This window comes from Aotus nancymaae, unplaced genomic scaffold, assembly GCF_030222135.1.
Source record: "Aotus nancymaae isolate 86718 unplaced genomic scaffold, 86718_ANA_hifiasm-v0.15.2.pri h1tg000058l, whole genome shotgun sequence".
NCBI lineage: Eukaryota > Metazoa > Chordata > Mammalia > Primates > Aotidae > Aotus > Aotus nancymaae.
Genome location: NW_026988472.1, coordinates 50,176,427 through 50,198,857, shown reverse-complemented (window position 1 = coordinate 50,198,857; position 22,431 = coordinate 50,176,427). Strand labels below are relative to the sequence as shown.

The following is a 22,431-nucleotide window of genomic DNA, read 5'->3' as shown; positions in this document are numbered from 1 at the left end:
TGTGTATAATCCCAGCCCTTTGCAAGGCTGAGGTGGGCAGATCTCTTGAGCTCAGGAGTTTGAGAGCAGACTGGACAACACAGTGAAACCCTGTCTCTACAAAATATAAAAAATGAGCTGGGCAGGGTGGTGCACACCTGTGGTCCCAGCTACTCAAAAAACTGAGGCGGGAGGATGGCTTGAACCCAGGAGGTCAAGGCTGCAGTGAGCTGTGATTAATTAGCACCACTGCATTCCAGCCTGGGCAAGAGAATGAGACAATGCCTCCAAAAAAAAAAAAAAAAAAAAAAGGAAAGCAAAGCTGAAAACAAGCACTTTAAGTAAGATCTCCTTGTTAAGCCTCAAATTAAAATACAGTCTACAAAACAGTAAGATAAATTTGTTTGGTCCAAATTTGTAATCCAGAAGAATCATTTTAGGCATTTCCATACCACGGCAACCCAGCCAAATTTTTACTGTGCTGAAATTGATACATTTCAGTAAAATATAGTAAAATTCAATGTAGGTGAATTGACATTAAATAGGTAAGCAACAGAAAATCACCTTTGAACACTCTGAAAAGAAAAAGAAATTCACCTCACACAAGCAATTGTTTTCATGTTCGTGGCCTGTAGCTAGTGATTCTTGCATCAGCTAAGAGCAATAAAGGGAAATCAGAAAAGAAAAAAATTAAAACCTGCACCATTTTTTATCCACATTGCACACTGGATGACTTACGGACAGCATTCATTTTTGTGATTGTACCATTTCTGGTTTGTCTTATTAACGAAAACCTTCTCAGCTGTCAAGAGAAAGATGAGGTGCTGGAATTACCACCTCACAAATCTCCATTGAAAATTCATATTTGAAGAAGACTAAATATAGCCAAGTTGGAGGGTCTTTATTTCATTTTCTGTTATAAGTTGAGCAAGTGGAGATGCTGCTCACCACCAGTGATTTACAGAGGGTTTCATTTCAAGATGCCATCACAGGAAGATGCTGTCAATAATTCTAATTATAACACCATCTGTGTTGGAGGCTCAAAAAAGTCATATCTAACTTGATACAAATGAAGAAGAGTGGAGAAAAAACCCCATGGTTTTACTCTTAGTCGTTTGTGGTTTTGGAATGATGGAAACGTAAGTTATTTTTCGAAATTTCTTGCTTTCCGCCATCATATATAGTATCTGAACATTTAGTTAGGTTAGTTCCTTTGTTTTCTAGAATAAGAAAGCTTCATGATTTTTTTAGGTAAGAGGCTAATCAAAAGCATATTATGTGATACTACTAGTCAAATCATTCTCTTTTTTTAAAATTAACTTTTATTTTAAATTCCAGCATATACTTGCAAGCTGTGCAGGCTTGTTACAGAGTTAAATGTGTGCCATGGTGGTCTGCTGCACAAATCAACCCATCACCTGGGTACTAAGCCCAGCACCCATTAGCTGTTCTTCCTGATGCTCTCCCTCCCTGCCTCCCCTTCACCAGACCTTAATGTGTGTTGCTCCCCCTCCATGTGTCCATGTGTTCTCATCCTTCAGCTCCCAGTTATAACTGAGAACATGCAGTATTTTGTTTTCTGTTCCTGCATTAGTTTGCTGAGGATAATGGCTTCCAGCTCCATCCATGTCCCTGCAAAGGACATGATCTTATTCCTTTTCATGGCTGCATAGTATTCCCTGGTGGATATGTTCCATATTTTCTTTATCCAGTCTACTGTTCATGGGCATTTGGGTTGGTTCCATGTCTTTGCTATTGTGAATAATGCTGCAATGAACACAAGTGTGCATGCATCTTTATAACAGAATGATTTATATTCCTTTGGGTATATACCCAATAATGGGATTGCTGGATCAAATGGTATTTCTGAGTCAAGCCATTCTCAATCAACATCAGGAATCTCTGGAATGTCCAAGACTTATACTGAGATATGCTGATTCCCTGAGTGCAGGTGGGACCCAGGAGTATGTATATTTTACATGAAACACACAAGTAATACTGGGATAGATGACCTGCAGGTCAAAAGTAGACAAGTACTGCATGAGGTGGCTACAAACCATGAGGTCTGAACATCAAATATGTAAGAAGGAAATGTTTTCTCCTGTTGTTATTGGGATGGGAAGCACCCCAACATGGAGGCTTGGCAGAGCCATCTGAAGACTCCCCCAGTCATCAATATTCACAACACTGATCACTTCCTTCTTTTAGAAATGCAGCCTTCATTTGGTTTCCAGGACAGTTACTCTACTGGATTTTTTTTTTTTTTTTTTGAGACAGAATCTTGCCCTATCACCCAGGCTGGAGTGCAATGGCACAATCTTGGTTCGCTGCAATCTCTGCCCGCCTGCCTGGTTAAAGAGATTCTCCTACCTCAGCCTCCTGAGTAGCTGGGATTACAGGCACCTGCCATCATGCCTAGCTAATTTTTGTATTTTTGTAGAGAGGGGGTTTCATCATGTTTGCCAGGCTGGTCTTGAACTCCTGACCTTGGGTGATCCACTCACCTTGGCCTCCCAAAGTGCTGGGATTACAGGCGTGAGCCACCATGCCCGGCCTCTACTGGATTTTCATTCAGTTTCAATGGAAGCTACTTCTCAGCCCCATGCTCCATGATCCTTAACATGCCATCATCTCTAGACAGGAGACTGTTCTGCATCTGAATTCAGGGCCCTCTCTCTTCTCATCTACACTCACTCTTTAGCGATCTCATTGGGTGTCACAGGTTTTAAAAAGTCATTGTGCTGATAACTTTCAAACTGATATCTTCAACATAGACCATGCCCCTGAATGCAGATCCAATCATTCAAATATCAATACTAAAAAAATACCTTCCAGTAGCTCCACTTGGAGGTCTCAGAGGCATCTCAAAACTAATGTGTCCCGAAGCAAAATCATGATCCCTACGCATAGCTCACCACCAACACATACCCCACCACATATAGTCCACCACTGACATCTCAGTACATGGGAATTGTTCTTTCCAGTTGCTCTGGCCCCAACCCTTGAAGTCTTACATTTATTTTCCACTCACATCCCTTGAGAAAATTGTGTTAGCACTACCTTTAAAGTGTAACAGGAATTTAACTGCCTTTCATCACTTCCTAAGCCCTGGGCCAAGCCAACATCACCTTTCCCTGATTACTGCCAAGGGCTCCCCACTGCCTCCCTAGAGGTTTTTCTCAGTACAGCAGTCTGATGATTCTACACTGTACAGACCATGTCACTCCTGTGCACAGAATCTCTTTACTTAGGGTAAAAACACTAGAAGTCTCCTGAATGCCCTACAACTCATGCTTCAGTTACCTTCGAGAGCGCCTTTCCTTTAATCACCTCCACCCTTAGCCCCACCACACTGGTACTCATGATATTTCTTGGAGAGGAAAACTGTGATGCTACTGAGGCTTTTCCTTTCCCTTTGCCTTAGCACTTTCCCTGATGTCCCACAGCTGGCTCCTTTCCAGCTACAGGTCTACCAAATGTGACCCTATTTAAAACAGCTACATATGCTTTTCTTCATTTACAAAAAAAAAAAAAAAATCACCACGATTATCCCTTGCTTCACTGTTGTCCAAGCCCTAATTACCGTGATGTAAATACGAGTGCCAACTTGATTGAATTGTTTCTGGGGATGTCAGTGAGGGTGTTGCCAAAGGAGATTAACATTTGAGTCCGAGAAAAGCATTTGACTGGGAAAGGCAGATCCACTCTCAGTCTGGGTGGGCACCATTTAATCAGCGCCAATGTGGCCAGAATCAAAGCAGGCAGAAGAACGTGGGAAGACTAGACTGGTTTAGTCTTCTGGCCTACATGTTTCTCCTGTGCCGGGTGCTTCCTGCCCTCGAACATCAGACTCCAAGTTCTTCAGCTTTGGGACTTGGACCTTTGAACAGAGACTGAAGGCTGCACAGCTGGCTTCCCTACTTTTGAGGTTTTGGGATTTGACTGCCTTCCTTGCTCCTAAGCTTGCAGATGGTCTATTGTGGGACCTCACCTCATGATCGTGTGAGTCAATACTCCTTAATAAACTTGCCTTTATATATACATCTATCCTATTAGCTCTGTCCCTCCAGAGAACCCTAATACACAAACTGACACGTTAGTTACCTTGTTTGCTGTCTGCTTCTACTCATGATAATGAAAGCTCCCTGACAGGAGTAATGTTTGTCTGTTTTTTCACACCTGTATCTCCAGAGTCCAGAAGAGCACCTAGCACACAGTATGTGCTCAGTAAGCAATCGCTGAATGAATACATGAATGAAGGACAGCCTTCTCCTAAACGTTAGCTTTGATTTGTAAGGTGATATTTCAGTTGCAGGTTCAAACACTGTCAATCAGAATTGCTAAATCACAAAATCCTAAAGTGAATTGCAAAATCAAAGGAGTGTTCTTCTCAGTTTGAAATAAAATAACTAAAGCAACACCACTTCCTCTGGTGTAGGAGTCAATCCTTAACCTACAAAAGGGAGCTACCAACGTTCCTGGGAGGGAACCTAGTTTACAACTGAATCATCACTTCAAGGCAAGTGGAGAATGAGAATGTGTGAACATAATAATAGCCATTCGTGTTCTCAGCAATGCACCTGAATGTCTGTCTATATGCTGAAAATAAGTAGTCACATGAATTTTGCAGATATTCTAGCCACATAAGGAAAAGCTCAAAATCATCTCTTCTTCTAAAGAAACTCCAACATTTAAGAAGGCCACCGGTACTAGGAATTTGATCATGTCCTTTAATTTATGTTATTCATTACATCATTTCCTGCCCTGGAAAATTTTTCTTGGATGTTATAATAATCCAGAATAACATCACCTAGTTTATGAAACACTATGAAACATGAAACAACACAATTTATGAAAACATTTGAGAAAATAATGCTTTTAAAGATATGAATTAATAATATTTTCTTTACATTTTCTCAAAATGAAGCCCCATTTTGAGTTTACAATACCAAAATGGCATACTTCCATTACCAAAATGAGGCACTCCCATTGCTTTCTCCCCCAAAATAATCACTATAAAATTGTAAAACCAGGCCAGACACGGTGACACATGCCTGTAATCTTAGTGCTTTGGGAAGCTGAGGCAGGAGGATTGTTTGAGGCCAGGAGCTCAAGACCAGTCTAGGCAATAAAGAAAGACCATGTCTCTACAGAAAAAAGATAAAATTAGCTGGGCATGGTGTCGTGTGCCTATAGTCCTAGCTACTCAGGAGGCTGAGGTAGGAGAATTGCTTTAGTCTGGGAGTTCAAGGCTACAATGAGCTAGGACTACAACACCGCATTCCAGTTTGGATGACAGTGAGATTCTGGCTTTTAAAAAAACAAGAACAAATAGAAAACAAAACCAAAAGAGAATGGCCGAGATCACCTGTTTATTGCCGTGATTCTACTCTGTAAACAAGCCATTCATTTATCCACTTATTCACTATGGGGTTCAGGTGAGACAGCGTCAATCCAGTTTCTCTAATCTGAAGCATTTTACTCAGTCCTAACAAGTTTCTATATTTAAGCAATTCTGTGCCTTGAGAATTGGTTCCCTACATTATAAAACAAGGTATATTCAATTGGCTGAATTATACAGAATGTTTTCTTTCATATAATGTTTTAATTGTTTTAGAATTTTGAAATGTAGTTGGAGAGTTCCATGTGAAATTTATATATATATATACACACACACACATACATATAAACGTACACACACATACACTTATATAGATACACATATGCATAAATGGACAGTGCCTGAAAAGCCAGAGAGGGAGACTCTATACTATATGTTATGATAATGCTCTAAGGAATGTTACAACTTATTTCACATTTTTTTAACTGGTGAGAGTTCTAGGGGTCAGAGAGGTAAAGAGATATGTCCAAGGTCATTCTCATCATTGATGGCAGAACAAGGAGTGTGAGAAGAAAAGTGAGAGTAGAAAGATGGGTTTGAAGGTCTAACAATACACACCTCTATGTCCCACACTCTATATATGTTACATTTCACCATCATAATGAGGGACAATATCCCTACAGAATGTAAAATTTCAAAGCCTTTTAGTGGGAAAAGTGTCTGTTACAATAGGCTAGTGCAGGCATTGATAGGCTTTTTCTGGAAAGGGCCAGATAGTAAAGATTTTAGGCTCTGTGGACCATATGGTCTCTGTTACAACCACCCAACTCTGCCCTCATAGCTCAAAAGCAGCTACAGACAATATGTAAACAAATGAGTGTGGTTATGTTCCAATAAACCTTTATTCACAAAAATAGGTGGCAGGCCAAATTTGGACCCTGAGCCACAGATTGCTCTCCCTCGATTGGGAGAATTTTAAAAAGTGTGATACCATTAGGTGTAGGAAACCCGACGTGAGCAGTGTTTATCCTTAATTTTACAAATGTACAGGTGCATTTTGTCTATTAAATGTTAACATTATTGTTCTCATTTTAGAGATGGGGAAATTGAGGATCACAGTTTTATTCACTACTTCAAGAGCAGAGTTTGATTTACTACCTCTTCAAGTTGAGAGGATGGGAGTCACGCCACAAGACCAGTGCTCCCCTAACCCTTCCTCTGAGTCTCAAATCAGGGCATTTTCCCCCAGCTCACTCCTCCTTCTGTTTGATGCCAACTCCCTCCTTAGGATCTTCACAATTATCTGCAGAAACACACTTCACAGAGCAAGCACATTCAGAGACAACTGAAATAGGAAGGCCGTATTAGCTCCTTCTACTCTATACAATTTGTGTGATTACCAATGTAAAATATGCTAAATATTTAGCATGTATATCCAATTTCAGCCTTGGAGAAAAATAGTTCCTTTTATTGGCCAGGAACAGTGGTTCACACCTGTAATCCCAACACTTTGGGATGCCAAGGTGAGCAGATCACGAGGTCATGAGATCGAGACCATCCTGGCCAACATGGTGAAATCCTGCCTCTACTAAAAATACAAAAATTAGCTGGGCATGGTGGTGCGCACCTGTAGTCCCAGCTACTAAGGAGACTGAGCAAGAGAATCGCTTGAACCTGGGAGGTGGAGGTTGCAGTGAGCCGAGATCACGCCACTGCACTCCAGCCTGGCAACAGAGCGGGACTCTATCTCAAAAACAAAAAAAAAAGTTGTTCCTTTTCTTGATGATCACATGTGGTGCTTTCAGCAGAAGAAGATGGAACATTTAGATTTCAGAAAGATAGATTTCAGGTTTCATCACTTAACCTCTTGTGTTTCATGCCACAAACAGGCAAAATAACAAGCACAAACGTTTGAAACAATGGAAATACTTTGGACCTATGTTGGGTAAAGTGACAATAAAATCACTTACCACTCTTGGAGAAATGCAGGCCTATTATTGCACTGACATTAATCTCATGGGAAAAGAGCACTTCAGCTTGTCCCAGCAGAAATGCCATCACTTTTTCTGAGGCAGTTTCCTCTATGTTTTCAACACAACACTATTTGTTAAATACAGAAACCCATGAGGCTATAAAGAGTAACGATTTGTTGTCTTGATCATTATAAAGAAACATGCACACGTGCACATGGAGAACAATACCTATTTCAAGAAAATGAATGTCAATTTTACTTATTTCATTTTTAACAATAATGTCTATAAACTTCCCACTGAAATGCATCATAAGAATACCTCGTAAGGTATACTTATGGTATATACTTGGTACAACTTTGGTCAAGTGTAGTTGTATTTTAAAAACAATAATATAACCGTGTCACACAGTTTTCAACTAAATACAAAGCTTGGTTCTAATAATATTTAAACCTTTTTTTTTGTTTGTTTTCAGACTTAGCAGTTGGGATAGTGTTCCTTCTCCCTTAGGAAAAAAAAATTTAGCAAAGCTGCTGAAGCTACACTGCAGGCAAATTTCCAACTATTAAATAGTTTAAGGACATATGTCCAGCCAAGCCTTTTGCCCATTGGAAATGGCACATCCCGAGCAGCTGTGGAACAGAGTAAAAAGTCATGGGTCCCCACGGGGCAACAGGGAACTTTATTACCATCAGTGATGTCTGCTCTAGTTTTACTGACACTGTAATGCATGCGTGGAATAACATCTAGTGTGATACTTATATGCTGTGAAAACAATGCTGTCTGCTTCCTTTTCCTTTGTAATGTATCTTACGCACATGGGAAAATGAGAAAAAGATGGATGAAGAACTTGGAATTCGGAGGGAAATGAATATAATAACTAAAAGATAATATGCTAGGTTAATGATAATTTAAGTTGGATTTTTATATGTTTCTTCATAAGTTCCCTTAAAGGTGTGTTATTTCGTAATGTCAAATTGATATTGACTAATTTCAAATGAACAAACACATGCTTGCCTGCTTTTGCAACATATCAAAAAAATGAATTTGGATTTTGCCTTATACAATCCACAAAACTGAAACTCTTCCTTCTTTTACTATCCATATTGACACGTAGATATGGTCATAGTAGCCAGAAACAAACACATTATTTCCCAAACTCAGCAAACTGGTAAATACTATTTTGTAATAGGTAGTGGCTACTTAAGCAATATATATTTCCAATCCTAAGCATGCAATACATGTTTTCTTTTTCCTCATTTGATAAGTATTAGCAATATCAAGGAAAGGTTAAACACCAATTTACTGAAAAAAGATAAGCAACTGCAACATGGAGCCCACAAGCATTTTTATATTTGTAACCCTGACTCCAACTTGGCTATTCACAAAATTTGGGCTGTTGGTTAGATATTAGTGGTCTTCTTATTTCAAGAAATGGACAAAAAGCTTGTCAGATTTTGGGAAATGAGAGAGGGAAAAAAAAAAAACTAGAAAGGGATGCCTGTGTCTGATTATTACCTTTGTATCACAGAGGAAGAAGATTAGGAATATTTAGTAATGTGAGGATTCCTTTCATGATTTCACCACACTTTATTCATGAAACTATTAACATATTTATTTTAAACCATAATTCAAAATGTATTAGATCCACTCTGTAACAGGAATCACACCAATGTCGAGTTAAACAAGAGGTAAACAACAGACGTTTTCAGGGTCCCACTCTGACTTTCTTGTGCTTTGCTGTTTCAGGACACATCAGCTCAACTTCTGAATAACCTCCCACAGCTTCTCACCTATGGCTGTGTCTGGGCTCAGAGCAAGCTCTGCCAGCATGCAGACCGGATAAGCTACAACAACTGCAGACAAAGACTGACTGAATACCCTTAACCCCCTCCAGTGAGGAGTTCGGAGGTGTGTCCTGCATGCCTGTGGGAAGGAAGCTTAGGTTGCCTATGGTAAATAATTCACCCTTTATTGTATTCCTTCTACACCCTGTTCTGCTTTCCTTCTTACCTACCACAGTCCTGGATCACTTCCTAAGTAAATTGCTCGCACTCAAAGCCTTCACTTGGATCAGCTTCTGAAGGTGTCTAATCTTTGATGGGCAATCTCTAGTTGTCAAGATTTGTGTTTCAAAGCAGCAAATATCAACTTCTGTAGGAATATGCAGACACAACACCTTGTGCTTAGAGGTTTCATGCTGTTTGTTCCAAATGGAACGGGATAGAAAAATTTAGGTAGACCCTAGGATCTGGCAGGACTGATGGCTAGAAAAATACTTTATCCCAGGAGTGACCTGTGAAGGTAACTTACTATGTACAAGGATGCAGTCCCACATTCTAAATAAAGAGACAAAAAGTAGACATGAGCACTAGGCATTAATCCATTAAACTATTATTCATTTTTAATTTTGAAGCCAATTTCCCTCCTCAAGTACCAGGAGGAAATACAGTATAGAGAATAAGCAAATACAAAAATTATGTATAATTGCATAAAAAATTAATGATTTTGCCCATTCTATGTTTATGCATCTTTTTCTGGAAGAGGTAAGAGTTAGCAATAAAAATATTCAGAAATGGTATTCATCAGGAAAAGGAAAAGCCTGAAACTATTTTACTAATCTATGAATAACTTAGAATTTTCTACAAAAATAGATATGTTGAGTTAGGTCTAAGTTATGTGAAAATAAATGAGTTAAGAAATTAAAAAGTAGCTAATCCATTTTGGCAAACACAGACTAATTTTGTATTTTAAAATAGCTACAAAGAAGATAAGGACAAGATGTTTGCCTTTTCCATGAACATCAGCTTTATAGCCCATGACTCCTAAGCAGTGAGCCCAAACTAAATGGAGCTCATTTTTCCGTTTTTTTTCTGTTTAATTTTACTTTTATTTGCTAAGGTATTCATGATAGATGAAAAAACTAAAATAAAAACCCTTCCCGCTTTCCTTGACCCAGACTTAATTTATCAAAGCTGTCTCTCTACCCAAACCAAATACAATAGATAACTGCTTACTCCTTGCACCGACTACTACCTTGGAAGTGGTGATTGTTTTTTAAAAGTAATTTTAAACCACTGGAAGACTGGCACAGATTCATTTCTGGAACAAACAGGGATAAATGGGTATTTTTTGAATGAAACTTCACCATTTTTTGAAACACTGCAGTCATTGCAGTCATCATTAAAATGTTCTATCTCCCACTTTGACAAATGTACCTGATATGGTTTGGCTGTGTCCTCATCAAAATCTCAACTTGAATTGTATCTCCCAGAATTCCCAGTGTTGTGGGAGGGACCCAGGGGGAGGTAATTGAATCATGGGGACGAGTCTTTCCTGTGTTATTCTTGTGATAGTGAATAAGTCTCACGAGATCTGATGGGTTTATCAGGGGTTTCTGCTTTTGCTTCTTACTCATTTTCTCTTGCCGACACCATGTAAGAAGAGCCTTTCACCTCCCACCGTGATTCTGAGGCCTCCACAGCCATGTGGAACTGTAAGTCCAATTAAGCCTTTTTTGTTCCCAGTTTTGGGTATGTCTTTATCAGCAGCGTGAAAACAGACTAATACCGCACTCAAAATTTACATTTCCATATGTCTCAATTTGAGGTGCATCCCAAATGTTAGTTCTTGCACTCTTACAAACCAAAAATGTAAGCACTGAATTCATAGTAGATTCCATTATGTTTTCAGTAAAGATGCATCACAGAAAGATGGGAGTTTAACAAATCAGTAAAATGGTCAGACACTCCCTCCAGGATGTGTCTAAAGGAGACATAACCATTACACTAACAAGATGGTGCCACATCTTTCCCTACCTTCCTCAAGTTCATCAAATGTAGAAAAGAGCCTCACTGGGGAAAAAATATCTTTAATAATTTTATTGAAATATACAATTTCCATACCATAAAATTCTCTCAACTTAAGTGCTCACTGACATTATTGTATTTACTGTGTTGTGTAACCATCAGAATCACTGGGTTCTAGAATGAGTCCATCAACCCAAAAAGATTGATCCTTCATGCCTTATTGATAAAATTTAAAGGTTGAAACAACAACAACAAAATTTTCTGTCTTTACCTTCTCTTTTTGTTACTCCTGTTTCATTTCCTCATATACTGAAAAAAGATTTGTTGAGCAGCTACTATGTGTCGGGTACTGTTCTAAGCAGTGGGAATAATAAGTAAAAAAGAAATCATATCTGGTCTTACGAAACACACACGGACACACACATTCATCCTAATCGGATGCAAGGAGGAACAATGGACAAGATTAATGAGTAAAATACTAAGGTAGGGTAGACAGTTATAACAGAAAGTTGGAACAAAAATACAACACGAGCAAAGTGGATTTGTTTGCTTGTTTGTTTATACATATAAGTAGCATGGCTAAAGATGGTTTTGCTGGAAAAAAGATATTTGTATAAAGAAGGTGAGTCAGCCAGCCTTTCAACAATCTGAAGGAAGAGCATTCCCAGGTCCAGTAGGAGGTAAATGCCAATATCCTGAAGCAAGGGAAAGATTATAGCATTCAGAGAACACCGGAGGAGCCTAGGGGTTGAGCAGGAAAACAGGGAGGGTAGCAATGAAGTCTGAGAGGAAGGAGAAAGGTGGGTCAACTGGGTCTTCAAACTCATTGTAAAGAACATGGCTTCTACTCTGAGTTGAATGGAGGAAGCTGCTGGGACATGTTGAGCAAAGAACTGAAGGGAAGTGGCTCAGATTTTTGGAAGATCACTCAGATGGCTATGCTGAGAGAGGACTAAAAGGAAAGGGGGATCCAGAAGTGGAAATCCAGAAGTGGGGATGAGAGATCAGTCTCTGAAACCGGGGATCCGGAAGTGGAGATCCAGAAGCAGGAATGAGGGGCTAGGATCAGAAAACAGGAGTCCAGAAGCCTTAAGGCAGAAGCCAGGAGGCAGAAATGGGGATGTGATTAGGAAGCTAATACAATATTCCCCGTTAAAGCCAGAAGTGAGCTGATTAGGGGGAACACAGGGAAAGGTGAATGAAGCAGGATCTGAGGATTTGCAGTGCCTTGTAGAAAATGTTTAGAGTTGAGAATGACTGCAAGCCTCTTTTTCCACAAACTGCGTCAAGAGCAGCATTGCCGATTGCTCAAATGGAGGTTATTGAGAGAAAGAGTTTTTAAAGGGAAAGTCCTTTATTTCCTTGGGGATGCTTGTATTTCCAGAAAGAGAGTAATCATTTATTGATCACTGTGACTGCTATGCTTTTGGCCTTTTTTTTTTTTCAAATAGGCTTTTCTAAGGAATAGATTAAGTATCAAGTTGCAGAATACTCCCCATTCTATAGGATTGCAGTTCAGATACATGGGTAATAAAAGAGGCAAAAGACAAAAAATTAACTTTATTTCTACCTTTAAATTTTCCTGGTTAAGGCATGAAGGATCTTATTGGGGTGATGGACTCATTCTAAAACTAGATGATGGTGATGGTTGCACAAGTCAGTAAATACTAAAAACCATTTAACTGTACACTTATAGATCAGTGCATTTTATGGTATAGAAATGATATTTCAATAAAGTTCTTTAAAACATTTTTCCCAGTGAGGCTCTTTTCAACGTTTGGTGAGAATAAGAAAAGTCTGGAAAGATGTTGCCCCACCTTGTTAGTGATTAAGTCTACTTTAGAGATATCATAGAGGGAATGTCTACCACCTTTTGGCTGATAAGCTAAACTCCTGTCATTCTGGGACTCATCTTCACTTAAAATATAATGGAATCTTCCATGAATTCTGTGCAGACATTCTTGGTTTGTAAAATTGCAAGAACTGAAGTTTGGGGTGCTCCTCACAATGAGACATATGGAAGTGTGAATTTTGGGTGTATTTGTAAGAGGGACAGAACAACATTTTAATGATAATTGCAATCGCTACATTTTCATTCAATAAAAGTCCACTTAAATTTGGGAGATGCAGCTCCCATTCTAGATTATTAAGTTGCTCCAATGTACTAGGAAGTATCAGAACCGCTTGGCCTTCCTACTTTCAGTTAGCACGCTTCATGACCCTGGGGTTGTCAAAGGATCTCTGCCCAGATCCTGAGGATCTTGTGATAGCAAGGCTCTGTAACAAATCATGGGAGCAAAACCACCTTGCTCACCTCCACTAGGCAAGAGGTGCCACCGCAACTCTTACAGGAGATTAATTCAGCCTCTGTCTCTAGAGGCTGAGAACCACTTCTGTCTGATGTCTGAATTTGCAGTCTTGTTCACAGAGCACCAGCCCAGATCCTGCAGGCAACTGAACAGATGGTAACACATTTTGACCAGAACATGTCTGGATCACATTTGAACCATGAAACTCAAGGTGAAGCATTTTGAGGCTTTTTATTGATCACTACCTCCTAACCCACAATTAATTATTTATTTCACTTGCCTCTCTAAATTTTCATATCAGTTGGAGACAGAGTCCTAAGACAAGATTTGATGTCTTTATTTACAATTTCACTTTAAAGTTTGCTTAGTTCATAAATTTGCCTCCCTGGGGAGGAAAAAAAAGCCCCCCTCCCTTATTTTTTTTTTTTAAAGAAGCTTTTAAATGTAAAGGGTTACATTATTCACTAATGTCACAATAAATAAATTTATTTAAAATAAAATGAAATAAATTTAAATTAGATTCTGTGTAAGAAGATAACTCGTGATTAATAAGAGAACAACATAACTGATCTGTATTTATGAAACCAGATCCTTATAATTAGTCAAGCAGATGTCTAATTAATTTGGAAGGCACACAGCCATATGGACACAACTAGAAAAAGAAACCTGAAGATATTATTAATAGCTGGTCAAATTATGTCCTTCAACCATCACAGATTAAACTAACCACAAATGTAACACACTGTTCATCTGATTCCACAGAAGTTTTAAAATATCAATGCAGTAGGAACTGAATAAAATTATAGTGATGATTAAATGACTCCAGAGGGGTTTAAATTCTAGATGTTATGAAGCAAAGATAGGAGTTAAATTCATTCTCAACTTAAAATCATTTCAAGAAAGGCTATTTTGTTTAGAATAGCTAAAACTCAGGCTTTCTCTTTGAAAATCATTGAATGGTGCTTGATACAGAATATTTTTAAGCAAAAACTCAACAGATGTTGATAATGAAAATGCCCCACCACTTCAAAGTTTAAAAAAACTCCCTTATATTATCTTCTATGATATATTGCAGGTAAAATTCCAATTTTATCCTTAACCATAAATGTACACAGTACCTTCAAACACATCTGCTCCCATTCTCTAAAACAGCAAAGCCACCTGTTAACTAACCATAAATATGAACATGGAGACAGTGAATCTGCATTCCATGTGTGCCTGGGAGAAAAGTGGGTATCCCGTGTCTGGGAAGAAAAGGAAGGCTGACCTTTGGAAGAACGGAAGTGTTTGCTGGGGGCAGTGAAGCCTCGAGTTCCGTGCACATTCACAGCCGCCACTCGAAACTGGTACCATCGGCTGGGTCTTATGTCAGTCAGTTGAACTCGCTCGTCTGTGGTCTGATGGGACATGTCACAGAGCACAGGGAACATGTCAATTTTTATTCTGACATGTTGGTTGGATCTGTTTAAAAAAATATACTAACCCATCACCCAGTGCAACTCAGGCTATCTTCCTCCTGATAAGAGGGGCTTATCATGGCCAGTTATGAAGAGAGCTGTCAGGGATCGAAGAACCACTGATACTTCACCCCAAAGAATTAAACATTTCTTGAAGTCAAAACCTTATGACAAGAGCTTGGGCTATTTTTAAATCTGGTGAGTAATTACAGCATTTGAGATATTCAATCAATAGGGAATATGTATAGTAATCGTTACATTGTAGACAAGAAGACGAAATAATCTTCAGATTATAGAAATAAAATATCTTTTTAACTCACATGCCAAATATAACTGTAAAAATAGGTATAACAATCCACACACTTAAAGACCACTAACAATTTCTGGAAGTAAATGATAATGCAAGACATTGTTTAAACAAACTTTTGAGTATATCACATAACATCTGTGAAGAACCAGTCCTTATCTTAAAAGGTGAGATGTGTTAGCATATATTTGTTCAATAAAATGTTCCAAAGGAAAAAAACAGACACTGGGGAAGATCAGAAGGTTTTGCTGTCTCTAGCACTACAATTTTAAGATTTCAAATAACTTTAACAGTCTTCATACTATATACCTGCTTTCAACAAAGTTCTGTGTTTTGCTTCCATTGGTAGATCTGAAAACCTGTGCCTTGAATTCCAAGAAATAACCACCTAAGTCTATTCCCTCATCTACACCAGGCGCTGAACTCAACTTGGATCTGTGGATGAAACTAGGGAAATAGGATTGGATTTGAACACTACTAAACTTCAGTTTATAATAACTGATGTTATAATAACCTCAGCTTATACTAACTTAATGTGAAAATGACTGTCATGTTTACATCAATATCTAAAAGAAGCTAAACATTTCTGAGATCAAAGGAAGAATATGAACTCGTAAATATGGCTTTCTACCTGATTTGGCAGACTTTGAGAAAACACTTTCAACTTTATCATTTAGTTTCAGCTGTGCACTTAAAAAGCTTAAAGTCAGCATGGTATCCACAGCGTTTAGCAGAGAAGGAAGTATTACATGTAGCATTAACAGGAAAATATAATACCAACAACAAGAAAAGAGCTTTTCACTTTCCAAGAATATTCTGGAGATAAAGGAGATGATCTTATTGTCAGTTACTTTCATAAATCTTTAAGTAATTTAGAAAAATTACAAATGAATCTGTACCATGATTTATGAAAGCATGCCATGCAAATCAAATGGAATTTCAGGCTGTATTCTGAGTAGCTTTATATTTTACTGAAGCAAACTTTTTTTAATATAAAATAGGTATAGAATAGAATTGCTAAATTTATTTGACCAGTTTTTTTTCCTAATTTAATGTTGTTGTTGTGTTTTTATAACAGCCTTCTTATTTATTTTAGGGTCATTACATTGTTTTATTTTAGTGTTTAACCCCTTTGAGATACTACTATTTAGAAAATATTCTTCTTCCAAACACCCAAATATTGACATTTATTTTACATTTACTGAAAAAAAATAGGAACCTAGTCCTTGGAAAAAATGATCTAATCAACTTAAAGTGAGAATTTTTCCCATAGACATAAATGTGAAGAAGGCATTTTAGTTACCTAAAGGCATGAAACAGTTTCACATTCAGAATCTATTAGTTTTATATCCATGTAGGGGTTTTTTATTGTTTGTATGGGGGTAGCAGCTGGTAGTGCATTTAACAGCTCTTAAAAAAAAAAGAAAATATTTTGCTTTTCTCATCAACAAGACAGAATAGGAGGAAGCACTCTCTGGGAGTGTTGCCATGCAGGTGGTATATCAGTTTTTAAGTTGACTAAGACAAAGAAGAAAGCACTTAGTGAAGATTTATGGGCTGCTGGTTATGTCCCACTAAGTAATTTTGTGATACAAATCTTACTCCATGCTCCTAAAGTCCGTGGGTGGAATAAAGGTGGAAATGCAGGAGAAACAGAAGAGAAGGCATTGACATTTAGATTATTAAACGTCAAATTAGTCCTCATAATATTGCATTTCCCTTACTGTAGCTGGCTTTGAGTTTAGCTGAGGGAAATGTGGTTCTTAGAGAAAATACATGCGAATGATCAGGTTATAAAATTATCTCCCTTCCATGTGTATTTGAACAAATTAAGCCAATGGTAGACTTTCTGAGCACATTCGTTTGTATCTATGAACCTCATCCTCTCTTTAGCAGACACCATGATGTTCATTCCATATCTGAGTAATTTCTGTAGTCAAGCTATTTTGAGGCATAGCAAGTTAACTTTATATGTGTAGGTGTGTAGTAGACACTATCTCCAGGATGAAAATCAAAGTGTATATGAAGCTCTTACCTGGGCCACAGTCTGCCAATGAGTGGCATCATCTTCGCTAGGATGGATTCCATAATTCCATCTTCTTTGTACTACATAGATCACAGGCTCAATAGAAATATTGAATTTCGAGGACCACTTAACCTCCAGGTGTCCAGACTGCAGTTCCGTAAATCGTAACTCTTTTCTGGGCTTCAGGGGGACACCTGAAACAGGACCGTGTCAATTAAAACAATCTGCGTGTGACTCAAATTGAAGTAAAAGTTCAGGAAGAACAAGTATGGAAGAGATGAATCTGATCTGATGACAACTGAGATTTCCTTTCATAAAAGTGGCCTCTCCATACAGGGTTTCACATCTGAAACCTTGTGACACTCAGTTTAGCTATTTCTTTTCTTGGTTGTTGGTTTTTTTTGACAGTCTAAATTGATTCCTGATTCTGAACAAGTGGCTTATTCCCTAGTAATCCCTAGAGCAATCATTTCGTGTGCATTCTTCTGAATAAATCATGTTACAAGGTTGTTTCACTTGAGGTTAACATGGAATTCACACTAGGAGATCACTATAAAGAGTTTCAAGTAATTTCCCCATTTTTTAACATGCTCTGTGTCTATTGATATATTCTAAGGTCATTATAACACGGTTTCCAGAATTTATCTTCCTTCTTTCTCAGGGAGTTTTCCATTTAAGGAAGAAAAACACTGCAAAGCAAAATCTCTTCATGTGAAATCTCCTAAAAGAGTGATTTCCAAAGTTCAAGTCTTTTGGATTCCACAACCGATTGCTCAAGCACTTCCCTATAGTCTTGATGGTTAAACATTGAAAAATAATGAATTTATAATGTTTGGTTTTGGCATGAGTGAGTAGACTGCGTCAAAAGTTTCTCACAGGTGTTTCATTTTAAAGTAGTTAATCATTCTGATTTCTTTCTCGCCTTCTGTACATGCAAGTTGTCTGGCAACTGATGTACTGAAGAACCACAGTTCAAAATAGCAAGTATTTCAGAAAGGGAATTTGTAAAGACATTTGTAATACTAATAGAATATGCAAAACTAACTGAATGAGATAGAATCTATGGCACCATGATGGTGAGTTCCATCAATACCTAGAACACCAATTACCATTAATATCATTTTCTGTCCACAATGGTCATTTGCTGAAAGCATTGAAAACTCTCATTTGAAAGGCGAGTTAAGAATGCTCGATTTCTTTTTCCATTTTGTAAGTTTAAACACAGAAGAAACTGGAAAATGTGCAAACACCAAATGAAAATAAGGTTTGATGCACGTTGGTGCCATGGTTGAGTTTCAACTCCAATTTCATTTTAATTATAATTCATGGTAAGTCTTGTTTAAGAAAAAATTAAAGTCATCAAAGATTTGGATGGATGAATTGAATAATTTTTAAAAAGCATATTTATATATGGTGAAAAGTCATTGATTAAAAAACTATTTTCTAGAGAAAATGTTTACCGTACCTATTGCATTCTCCTTTCTTACTACTGATGGTCATGGCTGAGCAGTGACCTTTAGTTTACAATAAATTTGTCTCACCTGATCCTTACTGTGAGTTTGTGAAGTGGGTAAAGGGTTAATAATCTACATGTTGAATGGGAGATAACTGAGTCTAAGGAATATTAAATTAGTTGCCTGGGGCAACGATCTGATTTCAGGCTTCTCTCTGAATTATCTGCTTCTTTCTACATTTCATATTAGAAAAGGCCACATAGAGAGCTAGAGAAAAGAGGTGGTTTTGATAAATATGCAAATTCCTTGGACATTCTTATTCTAAGATCCTCAGCTTTCCTGGTGGATCTTCCTGGTGGACTTCACCAAGTCAGTCTTTGACTCCTGTTCTGTCATGGCATGCATTTCATTCAAGCTTGTATCCTACACTTTTCTTCTCAGTGCATAGCCATAGCAATGCGGGTACCTTGACTTTGATGATTAGCATATTGCTGCTAAGTAAATGTTTCTCTAATCTATCTCTAATCCCTAGCTAAGCTGTAGACCGTCTTTTCCATCTGCCTGCTGAATGTCTCTGTCCCAGATATGTCTCTTCTCCTGGAATATCTGTCTTTATGACAACTTTATTCTTTAGGATGTCTGGGGGATCTTAGAACCTTTTTGATTTGTTCTTACAGCTAACGACATTTAGTGTCTTATTGCATAGTACATTTTCAAGAATTCTCAAATCATTCTGTCTCCATGATGGCCACCCAACTTTACTCCCTTCCTTGTTCCCACCTTCACAACAGCCTTTCAGCCTATTTCCCTGCACCTCAATCTATTTTTCTAATGTCCCCTTATTGGTATTTTATAATTATTTTTCTAAAGTAGAAGTGGAGTTCTCTCCTTCAGCTTCCCAAACTCTTTAATTGCATACCATTCTCTATAGAATGAAGGGAAACGTCTTGTCATCCCCTCCAAGGCACTCATCTTCATACTTGGCTACCATTTATTTATCAGTCTATCTCCTGGTGTATCTTTAGTTTTTGTCACAGATATTATCTTTAAGCCCAGTTTTCCTAGAAACACACTGCCAGGTATTTCATAATACCATGGCCTGTTTATGGGTTTTTTTTTTCACTCTGAAATGTCTTGCCCCACCTTCTGCTTTCTAACTGTAGACCCTTGAATATATTCAGGCTTGGACCAAATGCCACCCCTCTGTGACACTTCTGCTAAATTTCTCAATTGGAAATAAAGGCTTTATTCTTCTGCCCCCCTTCAATGTTGAGCCTGTAACTGTCAAGATATGCATTTAACTGCCTCTTGCTGCAGCAAACTCATTTAATGATGCCTGTCTTCCCATTAAGCCACAGCCCCCTGAGGTCAAAAACCATGTCTCCTTCATTCCCACACCTCACAATGTCCCAGAAGAGAACATTCTGCAATAGCAAATGTTCAATGAACAGTCAATGTTTGCTGAACGAATAGCCAAATCCACTTTCTTATTCCTCACTCAAAAATATGTCTGTGGAAATAAGAGAATAGTGCAACATTTATGGAGACCATTGCAACAACGGTAATCCCTACTCTGCTTGAAAGTCACTTAGGTTTGGGTGCAGATTTATCATAGGTATTCTGTGCTGCCATCTTTATCATATACTGTTTCAAGGAACTCAGACCTCTTTTCCAGCATGGTTCTATTACTCACATGTACATTCACTCTATTTTTCAAAAACATAAATACCAGAAAATCAGAAAATAAAGCAATGCCAAAATGTTTACAAGATAGAACATTTTTATTACATTGGCCATAGGACTTTCCCATTAAAAAAAACAAAAAAGACCAATTCCTGATTGGATAGAAATCCCAAAGTTAACTGATTTTAATAGAAGTAGCTCTCTGTGTTTTCTGTCAAGAAAAAGTCACCAAAATGTGTTCAGAGGGATGAAAAACCAATCTCAACAAAGTGATCATTTAGTATCATTCTTGCATTGAAGGTTGGCCTGCAGATGCCAGACAAATAGTTTGACTGAAGGTGATAAGGTGAGAGAGAGTAGTGGCAGAGAACATTTCATGATTTACTTGATTCCTTGGTGCACAGTAAAAAAAAGATGACCAGTTCTTCATAGAGCACATTCTCTGAGACTTCTGAATCTACCTTTCTCTTTGGCTCGCTAATATGTAATCCTCTAGAGTAAATACAGCTACAGTAAATAGCCTCCGAAGTAACCTGAACTCACCAGAAGCCAATCCAAGCGGCCCAATCCCCTCACCGTAAGGTTTTAATCTTGAATAGCATTCAAGGACCAACAGCCTTAATCAAACGTAATGAGCATCAGGGCGATGTCAGTTCAAATTTCTTCATTTAAAAATCTCTTTAATTATGATGAAGCATGACCCCACAATTTGCATGTTAAGAAATGGTCCATCTGCTTTCCATTAAGGTCAGTTAGCTCTTTTGATTGGAAGTAACTCCAGTGCTCTGCTGTAATTGCGTGCAGATGGGCCTCAGCCCCCCTTAAGACCTCGAGCCCTCACTGCTGGTGCGCACAGTCCTCACTGGCTGAACCAGCATCCCAACTGTATAACCAGATGTGTAGACTGAATCTCTTCTCAATGTGTTTTCTATTATGTAAATGATTAGCATTTTTCTCTTTAAAATTATTTTTGAACAAATTAGTCATCTGAAATCTAAACAACTCTGTTGAAAAATTTACAATGCTATCATATGGCACCCTGCAATTTGTGATGTCCACCTTTTTCCTTTAGAATGCAAGAAATATTCTGCTGAAATCAAAAGAACAGAAACCCAATACTTTTTAAAAATGTTGAAAATATATGGATAGAAAAATCAATTAGGATAAGCAATCCACAATTGCATACTAATTGTGATATTTTATTATTACTATTAATTTTTTATGAATCTAAATGATATAAAAATGTAGCAAGATGTATTGTTCTAGTGATTAGTCAATACTTGATATCTCTCACAAAGGTAATTAGAACTCTGGAATTCATATTTACATCACATTAAGGCATTGGGCCACTGGATTCAAAATGTTGAAAATTTACTTGTGAGAAGTTGTATAAATCTATTTCCAGAGGTCTGAAGTTTAAATATTTTATATATTAATTATTCGTGGAAATATTAAATCCACTCTATGATCAGGTCATTTTGAAAAGAAACAGATCAACATACAATTAATTCTTGGTTTATCCTGGCAAAGGGAAACTATAGATAACTGCAAGCCACAAATTAGTCTGAATCTTTACGTTTGTAAAAGTTTTTAACTTTTCTTTCTCCCTGCCCAAAACATATTTGCTACAGTTGGAAGCCAAGAGAGGCAGTAGGATTTGGCAGCAAAATAGTAAAACATATCACCCTCTGGAGGAAAAGATTGTCTCACCAAGCCGTAAAATAGACTTACTATAGAAAAGAAAAAGGAAGTGCCCACAAATGCACTCATTTGTGTTCTAACCTATAGAAGATAAGCCTTTTAAACTTTCTACAACTATATGAAGGTTTGCATTTCATAGATCTAACACCAGCAGGCATCTCCAATCATGTTAATATTTCCAAGCCTTCTACTTTAATGCTAATACTTTTATTAAAAGAAAGGATCTCTGCTATTTGTTTTAAACTATAACATTAGTCTGTGAAGGTTAACTTACTTCCAGGCATCAATTAAGTGAAGTTCTTACAGCATGGCCCAAATTCAGTGATCAAATATAATAGATAATTTTGTTGGTCATCTTTTCAAGACAACCATTGCTTTTAAAAACTCAAGTGACC

At 37.8% G+C, this 22,431-nt stretch overlaps 1 protein-coding gene across 1 annotated transcript in view; it reads right to left on the bottom strand.

Annotated features, from left to right (window-relative positions):
* The window catches only part of ANOS1 (anosmin 1), a 191,002-nt gene that overhangs the window by 34,476 nt on the left and 134,095 nt on the right, over positions 1–22,431 (bottom strand). The window contains exons 5-6 of the mRNA XM_012454602.2: positions 17,208–17,392; positions 14,676–14,805 (exon numbers count right to left, since the gene is read on the bottom strand). Of these exons, the coding sequence (XP_012310025.1) occupies positions 14,676–14,805; positions 17,208–17,392 (315 nt within the window). The remainder of the gene's footprint in view (positions 1–14,675; positions 14,806–17,207; positions 17,393–22,431) is intronic.